This window comes from Salvelinus alpinus, chromosome 8 (genome assembly GCF_045679555.1).
Source record: "Salvelinus alpinus chromosome 8, SLU_Salpinus.1, whole genome shotgun sequence".
In the NCBI taxonomy this organism is placed as follows: Eukaryota; Metazoa; Chordata; class Actinopteri; order Salmoniformes; family Salmonidae; genus Salvelinus; species Salvelinus alpinus.
Window position 1 is genome coordinate 9,422,060 of NC_092093.1, and position 12,527 is coordinate 9,434,586.

The 12,527-nt window shown below is 48.0% G+C and overlaps 2 protein-coding genes across 3 annotated transcripts in view; one reads left to right on the forward strand and one right to left on the reverse strand.

Moving 5' to 3' along the window:
• Window positions 1-975: 975 nt before the first annotated feature.
• LOC139582518 (phosphatidylinositol N-acetylglucosaminyltransferase subunit H-like) lies at window positions 976-6,327 on the reverse strand. Its single transcript, XM_071412597.1, has 4 exons — window positions 5,790-6,327; window positions 5,043-5,252; window positions 2,899-2,982; window positions 976-1,718 (listed from the first exon to the last, which is right to left on the reverse strand). The coding sequence occupies exons 1-4, from the start codon at window positions 5,991-5,993 to the stop codon at window positions 1,647-1,649; spliced, it is 570 nt and encodes a 189-aa protein (XP_071268698.1). The 5' UTR covers window positions 5,994-6,327; the 3' UTR covers window positions 976-1,646.
• A 35-nt stretch (window positions 6,328-6,362) lies between these two features.
• The window catches only part of LOC139582517 (zinc finger FYVE domain-containing protein 1-like), a 28,667-nt gene continuing 22,502 nt past the window's right edge, over window positions 6,363-12,527 (forward strand). The window contains exons 1-4 of one of the 2 annotated variants that reach the window (XM_071412594.1): window positions 6,363-7,143; window positions 7,214-7,810; window positions 8,837-9,080; window positions 11,993-12,253. In XM_071412594.1, coding sequence (XP_071268695.1) covers window positions 7,316-7,810; window positions 8,837-9,080; window positions 11,993-12,253 — 1,000 coding nt within the window. In that variant the 5' untranslated portion in view covers window positions 6,363-7,143; window positions 7,214-7,315. Of the gene's footprint in view, window positions 7,811-8,836; window positions 9,081-11,992; window positions 12,254-12,527 lie in introns of both variants that reach the window. The other variant, XM_071412595.1, reaches the window with a different exon arrangement.

Below are 12,527 nucleotides of genomic sequence, written 5' to 3' on the forward strand. Positions count from 1 at the left end.
TGTCTATCTAGATCTATCTAGACCATATGACACAGTGTCTATCTAGACCCTATGACACAGTGTCTATCTAGACCCTATGACACAGTGTCTATCTAGACCCTATGACACAGTGTCTATCTAGACCCTATGACACAGTGTCTATCTAGACCCTATGACACAGTGTCTATCTAGATCTATCTAGCTCATATGAAAGTGTCTTTCTCCTTTCGGCAAATCTGGCCACGACTCCGTTTTGCTCCTCCCTTCCTGTAGACAGAAACTCAAACAGGAAGTACCCGTGCAAAGGACTATTCAACGCTGGTCTGACCAATCGGAATCCACGCTTCAAGATTGTTTTGATCACGCGGACTGGGATATGTTCCGGATAGCTTCCGGATAAAATCATTTTAACAAACCAACATCGCAACCCATGCCAGCCCTAACTGTTCCCACCACTCTTGTTGGCGGAGAGAAAATGTTGCAGTTTTAACGCTAAATTCCCACAATTCTACACATTTTTCATGGGCAGATATATTTTGTAGCAGTTTTAAAACTAATTTCCTGCAATTCTATGCATTCTTCCATGTCTTATGTACGTACATATGATACCTGCGGTCCGTATTGACCCCGTTAGGGAAGATCTAGACCACATAACAGTGTCTGTCTAGATCAGCTGGTTTCAGGCTCATCCTTAATATTTTTCTTTACCATCTGCATAATTTGGCTGTAGGCCACTATGTCAGAAACCCCAAAAATCGCTTTTTTGGTCTTAAAAATATAGGGTTAGGCATAAGATAAGAAGTGCATTTAAGGTTAAGTTTAAGAATCAGATTTTACGATTAGTATTGCTGAACTTATTGCAGGAATGCTGGCTCTCCAAGTAAATAATAGCAACCGTAGGATCCCCATTAGCCGACAGCAATGGAGACAGGTGGTTCTGTTCCGAGTTAAAGGTGGTAGGTCCTGCCCTCTACTGGCGATGGAAAGAATAGCAGCTAGTGACAGTACTTTATTTATTTAACTAAGCAAGTCAGTATTAAGAACAAATTCTTATTTAAATTACATGATAAATACTATTAACTCTTCAAATGGAATACAATATTTGTAAATATATAATAATATAAAAATTTGCATCTAAGGAAGAAAGAGGCTATTTCTAAATTCATAGTTCCAACAGGAAATCCTTCAAGTTAACGAGCTTATCAAGTAGGGAAATAGTTACAGGTAAACACTGTTCAAGTAGATGTATCAAATTCTAAGACATAGAAGTAAATAACAACATTAGGTAACACCAAATAAGGACTTACATTCATAAACTACTCTCTTACTGAGAATCTTAAGAGTATAGTATATTTTAGTGGGATGACCTAATGGATCCTGTCTTGCATTACTAAAAACTGGTGTGTGGAAAATGACCTGAAAATATATATTTTTTAAAAGACAATAATTTGACAATGACATGTGTATCATCAGTTTTTCTTTCCATTGAGAATTGATAACATAATCTGAGAAATATTCAAAACATGTTGCATGACTTGGTATGCGGCGAAGTCAGTGGTTTGAAGCATCGGAATGCAGTGATGTCAGCGACTGTGCTTTTCCCAAACATGACGTCAACGTGGTTCACCCAGACGGTTTACCAAATGACCAGGATGACATCATCACCCTCAGCACTTAGCTAGAATCTCCTGGCAGCTCTTGTACACTTTGACCAGGCAGTTCAGCCTTGGTTTTGAGCTCTGAAAGAGGAATGAAAGGTAGACTAGAATCAGATAGGTGGATATAGAGGTGAGAAAGACTTCAACACAGGGTAATGGCTTCAACACAGGGTAATGGCTTCAACGCTGGGTTATGGCTTCAACGCAGGGTAATGGCTTCAACGCAGGGTAATGGCTTCAACACAGGGTAATGGCTTCAACGCTGGGTTATGGCTTCAACGCAGGGTAATGGCTTCAACGCAGGGTAATGGCTTCAACACAGGGTAATGGCTTCAACGCTGGGTTATGGCTTCAACGCAGGGTAATGGCTTCAACGCAGGGTAATGGCTTCAACACAGGGTAATGGCTTCAACGCTGGGTTATGGCTTCAACGCAGGGTAATGGCTTCAACGCAGGGTAATGGCTTCAACGCAGGGTAATGGCTTCAACGCAGGGTAATGGCTTCAACGCAGGGTTATGGCTTCAACGCAGGGTTATGGCTTCAACGCAGGGTTATGGCTTCAACGCAGGGTTATGGCTTCAACGCAGGGTTATGGCTTCAACGCAGGGTTATGGCTTCAACGCAGGGTTATGGCTTCAACGCAGGGTGATGGCTTCAACGCAGGGTTATGGCTTCAATGCAGGGTTATGGCTTCAACGCAGGGTTATGGCTTCAACGCAGGGTTATGGCTTCAACGCAGGGTTATGGCTTCAACGCAGGGTTATGGCTTCAACGCAGGGTTATGGCTTCAACGCAGGGTTATGGCTTCAACGCAGGGTTATGGCTTCAACGCAGGGTTATGGCTTCAACGCAGGGTTATGGCTTCAACGCAGGGTTATGGCTTCAACGCAGGGTTATGGCTTCAACGCAGGGTTATTAGGCTTCAACGCAGGGTTATGGCTTCAACGCAGGGTTATTAGGCTTCAACACAGGGTTATTAGGCTTCAACACAGGGTTATTAGGCTTCAACACAGGGTTATTAGGCATCAACACAGGGTTATTAGGCATCAACACAGGGTTATGGCTTCAACACAGGGTAAAACTACACCAGATCCAAAGCCAAATGTTTTATTTTATTAGTTTTTTCCCCCCCTGTGAAGCACACAGGACATTTCACATGTCCTAAAATGTGATGTATAAATAAAGCTTGATTTGATTTAGTTTAGATACAGAAATGCATTTTAAACAGTATGTTAGATCAATAATGATCCCGAAGCTCACCTGAAACAGCGGGACCACGCTGGACACTGCCTCTGGATCTGAGGGGTCCTTCAAGAGGATGCAAAGGTAGTAGATGACTGTTTGCTGAAACAAAAGGGGCATATAAAATAAAATATAATAATACTGTATATACCATTTATCAGACTCTTTTATCCAAAAGTGACTTTCATTGTTAACTGTCCTGTCAATCATCAACGGTTAAGATAAGTCAGAGCAGGATCCATCTAGCTTCATCTGAAGTCATAGCAGGATCTATCTAGCTTCATCTGAAGTCATAGCAGGATCCATCTAGCTTCATCTGAAGTCATAGCAGGATCCATCTAGATTCATCTGAAGTCATAGCAGGATCCATCTAGATTCATCTGAAGTCATAGCAGGATCCATCTAGATTCATCTGAAGTCATAGCAGGATCCATCTAGATTCATCTGAAGTCATAGCAGGATCTATCTAGCTTCATCTGAACGAGAAGCAGGATCCATCTAGCTTCATCTGAAGTCATAGCAGGATCTATCTAGCTTCATCTGAACGAGAAGCAGGATCCATCTAGCTTCATCTGAAGTCATAGCAGGATCCATCTAGCTTCATCTGAAGTCATAGCAGGATCTATCTAGCTTCATCTGAACGAGAAGCAGGATCCATCTAGCTTCATCTGAAGTCATAGCAGGATCCATCTAGCTTCATCTGAAGTCATAGCAGGATCTATCTAGCTTCATCTGAACGAGAAGCAGGATCCATCTAGCTTCATCTGAAGTCATAGCAGGATCTATCTAGCTTCATCTGAAGTCATAGCAGGATCCATCTAGATTCATCTGAACGAGAAGCAGGATCTATCTAGCTTCATCTGAAGTCATAGCAGGATCTATCTAGCTTCATATGAAGTCAGAGCAGGATCCATCTAGCTTCATCTGAAGTCAGAGCAGGATCCATCTAGCTTCATCTGAAGTCAGAGCAGGATCCATCTAGCTTCATCTGAAGTCAGAGCAGGATCCATCTAGCTTCATCTGAAGTCAGAGCAGGATCCATCTAGCTTCATCTGAAGTCAGAGCAGGATCCATCTAGCTTCATCTGAAGTCAGAGCAGGATCCATCTAGCTTCATCTGAAGTCAGAGCAGGATCCATCTAGCTTCATCTGAAGTCAGAGCAGGATCCATCTAGCTTCATCTGAAGTCAGAGCAGGATCCATCTAGCTTCATCTGAAGTCATAGCAGGATCTATCCAGCTTCATCTGAAGTCAGAGCAGGATCCATCTAGATTCATCTGAACGAGAAGCAGGATCCATCTAGCTTCATCTGAACGAGAAGCAGGATCCATCTAGCTTCATCTGAAGTCATAGAAGGATCCATCTAGCTTCATCTGAAGTCATAGCAGGATCCATCTAGCTTCATCTGAAGTCATAGCAGGATCCATCTAGCTTCATCTGAAGTCATAGCAGGATCCATCTAGCTTCATCTGAAGTCATAGCAGGATCCAGCTAGCTTCATCTGAAGTCATAGAAGGATCCATCTAGATTCATCTGAACGAGAAGCAGGATCCATCTAGCTTCATCTGAACGAGAAGCAGTCAACGACTTCACTGACGATCAAATCAACTGTGGACATGTACCTTCATTGGCTAAATGATACAAACAGCTCAGTATCTTTATATTTCCTCACCATGTGAATAGCTTCATTAATTACTATGTCTTTGATCTTCCTCACCATGTGAATAGCTTCATTAATTACCATGTCTTTGATTTTCCTCACCATGTGAATAGCTTCATTAATTACTGTCTTTGATCTTCCTCACCATGTGAATAGCTTCATTAATTACTGTCTTTGATCTTCCTCACCATGTGAATAGCTTCATTAATTACTATGTCTTTGATCTTCCTCACCATGTGAATAGCTTCATTAATTACTATGTCTTTGATTTTCCTCACCATGTGAATAGCTTCATTAATTACTATGTCTTTGATCTTCCTCACCATGTGAATAGTTTCATTAATTACTATGTCTTTGATCTTCCTCACAACGTGAATATCTTCATTAATTACTATGTCTTTGATCTTCCTCACCATGTGAATAGCTTCATTAATTACTATGTCTTTAATCTTCCTCACCATGTGAATAGCTTCATTAATTACTATGTCTTTAATCTTCCTCACCATGTGAATAGCTTCATTAATTACTATGTCTTTGATTTTCCCCATCTCTATGAAGTCTGTAGACTCCCTGCCGGAGGCGTAGCTAGAAGACACCTGGACACCCAGGGAACCAATGATGAGCAGCGTCTCATGGTCCACCTTCACAAAGTGGATGTGGACCATCATACCGACCAGGGTGATGATTATGGCACTGGAGAGAACGGCTGTGTTCTGGAGAGAGATGAAGAGACTGGCATTGAAGTAAAAAAAAAAATAATTTCTCTGTAGACTCAGGGTGCTCTGCATACAGCGACTTTGAGAAGAGACCAGCATTGAACTGATTGAACCACAACAGGCACAACAACAACAACAATAATACTTAGTTATAGGTGTAGGCTATATTGTTAAATTATTAATCTAGTTTAGTAGGTTATCGACACTGGCCCTAAAGCGCTATAGGGACACGCTTTTGTTCTAGACCTGCACTAACACACCTGATACAACCACACAACACCTGATGATCAGTTGGTTGAATCAGATGTGTTAGTGTCGGGCCGGAACAAAATCCTGCACACCCAGTAGCTTCCAGGAACTGGATTGTTGACCACTGACGCAGGTGCCAGTGGGTATCTGGAGGGAATCCCAAATGGAACCCTTTACCCTATATAGTGCACTACATTTCACGAGAGCCCCATGGGTCATGGTCAAAACTATTACACTGTATAGCGAATAGGGTGTCATTTGGTTACTCTGCGCCAGTCTCCTTACCTCAGTGACGAAAAATATGATGTAGGCCGATAGCCAGACGGCGCAAGTGTAAGCCATCACTCTGCCTATGGAGACTTTAGCCGAGCTAACGGTGAACTCCCTGCAGAAACCCGAGTGACTTTGACATTCCAGAGAGATGGCCTTGCCGTCGATGTCCGTGTAGGTTTCATCTTCCATGCTGTAATGCTGGTCACCGTTCTGCATAAACTCTAGATTACTGGATATCAATAGCTGGAACTGGAGCGATGTCTAGCTAACGTCAAACTAATGTAGGCTATCTCTAACGTCTTCGGTGAGTAGACAGCTTACGAGCTAGCTAACAATGTTGAGACTGAAAAAACTATAAAAATGAACAATGACTAACATATTTTCATACGCTACTAGTTTACTTCAAAGCCAGCAAACGTGAATCCGGGAATGCACTTCCTCTCAGTATTGACTATTAATTGCACAAAACTAGGACAACATCGATGAGAAAACCTCTTTGACCTAACTGGCAAGCTACAAACTTTGAGGTGCATTGTGGGGAATGATTCAAAAATCGATTCAAAACAACAACTCTAGGAGTAATACTACATATCCCAGGATGCTTCGCGGTCTCTAACTTTTGACCTCTGGATGAAAACAAGCCGATCAGCTGATGAAACTGTGAACAACATCTAGCTGTTGGGCAGCGAAATTATCCTTACAAGATATATATTTTTTTAAATACAAAGGTATCTTTGTGATTGACACTGCATACCATGTTTGTTTATTAAAAGAGTATTGCGTTGTTTTGTATGTAGAAGGTGAAGGAACGTGTTTAGGTTAGGAAACATCTGGACAAACTAGCTAGCTGCTTGTACTAACTAGATCAATATTTTTGGCTTGATGAAGGCTTTTGTTGATGGGTCGTTTCAGTTGATGTAGAGTAACTGACAAATATGTAAGTGTTTTCTTTTTATATATATTCAGATTTGTTTTTGCATAGAGTCACCGTTGTCAATTTCTACTCTCAAAGTCGCTTAGCCAACAACAACAGCTAAACAAACACTAGGCTAGCTAACGTTAGCTAATGCCAATGTTATTGGTGGTTGACAGCTATCGATTGCTTGCAGGTGGTGCTAGCTGCATGTCTGGACATGTATGTAGGAAATCGTTGTGATTGTTTTGCTGACAGACAGACAGACCTGTAACTTAGAGTCATTTGATGTCAAAGGGATCTGTCACAGTTCATTTTGACAATTGATCTGCTAAGTGTTTTGGAGAGTATAGAAGAGGCACTACTACCATAACGTACTAAAGAAGAAAACATTTAAATCTTTAACACTATATAGACTATAGCCATAAACATATTCTACATCAGTCTGGTTTCGTGTACTTTCCAATTTGTAAGTCGCTCTGGATAAGAGCGTCTGCTAAATGACTTAAATGTAAATGTAAATGTTATCCTCGTGTAGTTTTCGACTCTTCAGCAACAGTTCCTCGGGCACAGATTATCGGCATAAAGGCGCACTTGTTAGCAGGACCACACCGAAGTGTTAATTATGAGTGGTCAAGGTCCGTCTGTAGATAAGGGGATGAACACCATCCTGGTGTGTCAGGAGAGCTACGCCTGCGGCGGCTCAGACGAGGCCGCCTTCGAATGCGACGAGTGCGGCAGCCTGCAGTGCGTCCTCTGCGAGCTTGAGCTCCATCGTCAGGAACGCATGAGGAATCATGACAGGGTCCGCATCGCCCCGGGACACGTTCCTTTCTGTGACTCCTGTAAAGGGAACAACAGCGGCTTTGGCGTGAACAGGGGCAGGCTGAGGGCGGTGGTGCGCTGCCAGGGCTGTAAGATTAACCTCTGTTTGGACTGCCAGAAGCGGACCCACAGCGGGGTGAACAAGAGGAAGCACCCCGTGACCCCATACCCTCCCCCGGTGCAAGCCCAGGATAGTAGCCTGGATACTGGGGATGGAGGGGAGATGGAGGCCCTGAAAGCAAAACTGGAGGAGGTGTGCAGCTTCTTACTGGTGGATGAGAAGGAGGAGATGCAGGTGAGTAACATCTTGGTTGCATCACAAATGGCTTCCTGTTCCCTATATAGTGTACTTATTTTTGACCAGGCCCCACAGAGTCATACTCAACCCCCTAACTGTAGACACTAATCAACCCCCTAACTGTAGACACTAATCACTAGGAACTTGTGTATATCTAAAAAGATTGGATGATAGGTATAAGGCAGTTTGCAATTTGACAATCTGTATGAAACGCCAAGGAGAAATATCTTAAATAATCATCCTTCGATTCAGATTGGAGGACTGCCGGCTGTCCAAGAAAATATTGGTTAAGAAGACCAATAATCGTGTGAGTGTCAATCTATTGTGCAATCATGCCAACTCCTTGTCAGTCATTGACATGTCAATGAACAATGGAGCTGGCAAGCGCACAAACAGATCTGGGACCAGGCTATAGAAGTAGACAACAGATCTGGGACCAGGCTATAGAAGTAGACAACAGATCTGGGACCAGGCTATAGAAGTAGACAACAGATCTGGGACCAGGCTATAGAAGGAGACAACAGATCTGGGACCAGGCTATAGAAGTAGACAACAGATCTGGGACCAGGCTATAGAAGTAGACAACAGATCTGGGACCAGGCTATAGAAGGAGACAACAGATCTGAGACCAGGCTATAGAAAGAGACAACAGATCTGGGACCAGGCTATAGAAGGAGACAACAGATCTAGGACCAGGCTATAGAAGGAGACAACAGATCTGGGACCAGGCTATAGAAGTAGACAACAGATCTAGGACCAGGCTATAGAAGGAGACAACAGATCTGGGACCAGGCTATAGAAGTAGACAACAGATCTAGGACCAGGCTATAGAAGGAGACAACAGATCTGGGACTAGGCTATAGAAGTAGACAACAGATCTAGGACCAGGCTATAGAAGGAGACAACAGATCTAGGACCAGGCTATAGAAGTAGACAACAGATCTGGGACCAGGCTAGACCGATACTCTGTTTGGTTGAGGAAAGTACTTCACCACAGACTGACCTCTTGTATTGAATCTTTAGTTAAAGGATGAGGAAGACTTTGTGAGCCGGCTGGACTGCAGGCCAGAGGAACTCCTCAAGGTCGTGTCTATCTTTGGAAACACGGGGGAGGGGAAGTCCCACACCCTGAATCACACCTTCTTCCTGGGGCGAGAAGTGTTCCAGACGTCCCCCACCCAGGAGTCCTGCACCGTGGGGGTCTGGGCTGCCATGGACCCCATCCACAGGGTGGTGGTGATCGACACAGAGGGACTGCTGGGGGCAGGTACAGAATTAAACATGACTAAATGTGACACAGGAGCTGGACAAATACACTGATGGTAGCTAGAAACAACAGCAAGGCTTCAACTGACATTTGATTGGTCAAAACCTTGTTGTATCAAAAGACTAGACTAGAGTATAACTTATTTTAGTCTGAGGGGAATGCCGTGTGTCTGTCTGAGGGGAATGCCGTGTGTCTGTCTGAGGGGAATGCCGCGTGTCTGTCTGAGGGGAATGCCGCGTGTCTGTCTGAGGGGAATGCCGCGTGTCTGTCTGAGGGGAATGCCGCGTGTCTGTCTGAGGGGAATGCCGCGTGTCTGTCTGAGGGGAATGCCGCGTGTCTGTCTGAGGGGAATGCCGCGTGTCTGTCTGAGGGGAATGCCGCGTGTCTGTCTGAGGGGAATGCCGCGTGTCTGTCTGAGGGGAATGCCGCGTGTCTGTCTGAGGGGAATGCCGCGTGTCTGTCTGAGGGGAATGCCGCGTGTCTGTCTGAGGGGAATGCCGCGTGTCTGTCTGAGGGGAATGCCGCGTGTCTGTCTGAGGGGAATGCCGCGTGTCTGTCTGAGGGGAATGCCGCGTGTCTGTCTGAGGGGAATGCCGCGTGTCTGTCTGAGGGGAATGCCGCGTGTCTGTCTGAGGGGAATGCCGCGTGTCTGTCTGAGGGGAATGCCGCGTGTCTGTCTGAGGGGAATGCCGCGTGTCTGTCTGAGGGGCATGCCGCGTGTCTGTCTGAGGGGAATGCCGCGTGTCTGTCTGGGGGGCATGCCGCGTGTCTGTCTGGGGGGAATGCCGCGTGTCTGTCTGAGGGGAATGCCGCGTGTCTGTCTGAGGGGAATGCCGCGTGTCTGTCTGAGGGGAATGCCGCGTGTCTGTCTGAGGGGAATGCCGCGTGTCTGTCTGAGGGGAATGCCGCGTGTCTGTCTGAGGGGAATGCCGCGTGTCTGTCTGAGGGGAATGCCGCGTGTCTGTCTGAGGGGAATGCCGCGTGTCTGTCTGAGGGGAATGCCGCGTGTCTGTCTGAGGGGAATGCCGCGTGTCTGTCTGAGGGGAATGCCGCGTGTCTGTCTGAGGGGAATGCCGCGTGTCTGTCTGAGGGGAATGCCGCGTGTCTGTCTGAGGGGAATGCCGCGTGTCTGTCTGAGGGGAATGCCGCGTGTCTGTCTGAGGGGAATGCCGCGTGTCTGTCTGAGGGGAATGCCGCGTGTCTGTCTGAGGGGAATGCCGCGTGTCTGTCTGAGGGGAATGCCGCGTGTCTGTCTGAGGGGAATGCCGCGTGTCTGTCTGAGGGGAATGCCGCGTGTCTGTCTGAGGGGAATGCCGCGTGTCTGTCTGAGGGGAATGCCGCGTGTCTGTCTGAGGGGAATGCCGCGTGTCTGTCTGTCGAGGGGAATGCCGCGTGTCTGTCTGTCGAGGGGAATGCCGCGTGTCTGTCTGTCGAGGGGAATGCCGCGTGTCTGTCTGAGGGGAATGCCGCGTGTCAGTCTGAGGGGAATGCCGCGTGTCTGTCTGAGGGGAATGCCGTGTGTCTGTCTGAGGGGAATGCCGCGTGTCTGTCTGAGGGGAATGCCGCGTGTCTGTCTGAGGGGAATGCCGCGTGTCTGTCTGAGGGGAATGCCGCGTGTCTGTCTGAGGGGAATGCCGCGTGTCTGTCTGAGGGGAATGCCGTGTGTCTGTCTGAGGGGAATGCCGTGTGTCTGTCTGAGGGGAATGCCGTGTGTCTGTCTGAGGGGAATGCCGTGTGTCTGTCTGAGGGGAATGCCGCGTGTCTGTCTGAGGGGAATGCCGCGTGTCTGTCTGAGGGGAATGCCGCGTGTCTGTCTGAGGGGAATGCCGCGTGTCTTTCTGAGGGGAATGCCGCGTGTCTTTCTGAGGGGAATGCCGCGTGTCTGTCTGAGGGGAATGCCGCGTGTCTGTCTGAGGGGAATGCCGCGTGTCTGTCTGAGGGGAATGCCGCGTGTCTGTCTGAGGGGCATGCCGCGTGTCTGTCTGTCGAGGGGAATGCGGTGTGTCTGTCTGTCGAGGGGAATGCGGTGTGTCTGTCTGTCGAGGGGAATGCGGTGTGTCTGTCTGAGGGGAATGCCGCGTGTCTGTCTGAGGGGAATGCCGTGTGTCTGTCTGAGGGGAATGCCGTGTGTCTGTCTGAGGGGAATGCCGCGTGTCTGTCTGAGGGGAATGCCGTGTGTCTGTCTGAGGGGAATGCCGCGTGTCTGTCTGAGGGGAATGCCGCGTGTCTGTCTGAGGGGAATGCCGCGTGTCTGTCTGAGGGGAATGCCGCGTGTCTGTCTGAGGGGAATGCCGCGTGTCTGTCTGAGGGGAATGCCGCGTGTCTGTCTGAGGGGCATGCCGCGTGTCTGTCTGTCGAGGGGAATGCCGTGTGTCTGTCTGAGGGGAATGCCGTGTGTCTGTCTGAGGGGAATGCCGTGTGTCTGTCTGAGGGGAATGCCGCGTGTCTGTCTGAGGGGAATGCCGCGTGTCTGTCTGAGGGGAATGCCGCGTGTCTGTCTGAGGGGAATGCCGTGTGTCTGTCTGTCGAGGGGAACGCCGCGTGTCTGTCTGTCGAGGGGAACGCCGCGTGTGTGTCTGTCGAGGGGAATGCCGCGTGTCTGTCTGTCGAGGGGAATGCCGCGTGTCTGTCTGTCGAGGGGAATGCCGCGTGTCTGTCTGTCGAGGGGAACGCCGTCTGTCTGTCGAGGGGAACGCCGGCTGTCTGTCGAGGGGAACGCCGGCTGTCTGTCGAGGGGAATGCCGCGTGTCTGTCTGAGGGGAATGCCGCGTGTCTGTCTGAGGGGAATGCCGCGTGTCTGTCTGTCGAGGGGAACGCCGTCTGTCTGTCGAGGGGAACGCCGGCTGTCTGTCGAGGGGAATGCCTAAAGGCCTTTGATTACTAACACTTCATCTTCCTCGGTTCCTAACTAGGATCCAATCAGGGCCAGCGTACCCGGCTGCTCCTCAAAGTCCTTGCCGTCTCTGACCTCGTCATCTACCGTACCCATGCCGACCGTCTCCACGACGACCTGTTCAAGTTCCTAGGTGATGCTTCGGAAGCCTATCTGAAGCACTTCACCAGGGAGCTGAAGGCCACGACGACCCGGTGTGGCCTGGACGTGCCTCTGTCCACTCTGGGACCGGCTGTTATTATCTTCCATGAGACCGTCCACACCAAGCTACTGAGCTCAGGTAGGTGGTTCTGGTTGGCTTAGCCTGAGTGCCAGTCTGTTTGTGCTGTCATGTCAGGGGTTGAGACAGAGAAAAAGCTGGGATCAGGTTGGGGGACAGGGTCAGGGGTTGGGACAGACAAACAGCTGGGATCAGGTTGGGGGACAGGGGTTGAGACAGACAAACAGCTGGGTTCAGGTTGGGGGACAGGGTCAGGGGTTGAGACAGACAAACAGCTGGGTTCAGGTTGGGGGACAGGGGTTGGGACAGACAAACAGCTGGGATCAGGTTGGGG

Bases quoted from the DNA above. Each gene is read 5' to 3' on its own strand.
- LOC139582518 (XM_071412597.1), bottom strand. From the start codon at position 5,993: ATGCAGAACGGTGACCAGCATTACAGCATGGAAGATGAAACCTACACG. The intron at 5,253-5,789 runs GTAAGGAGACTG...ATCTCTCTCCAG, and splicing joins TCATATTTTTCGTCACTGAG to AACACAGCCGTTCTCTCCAG. The intron at 2,983-5,042 runs GTGAGGAAGATT...CTTTTGTTTCAG, and splicing joins TTAATGAAGCTATTCACATG to CAAACAGTCATCTACTACCT.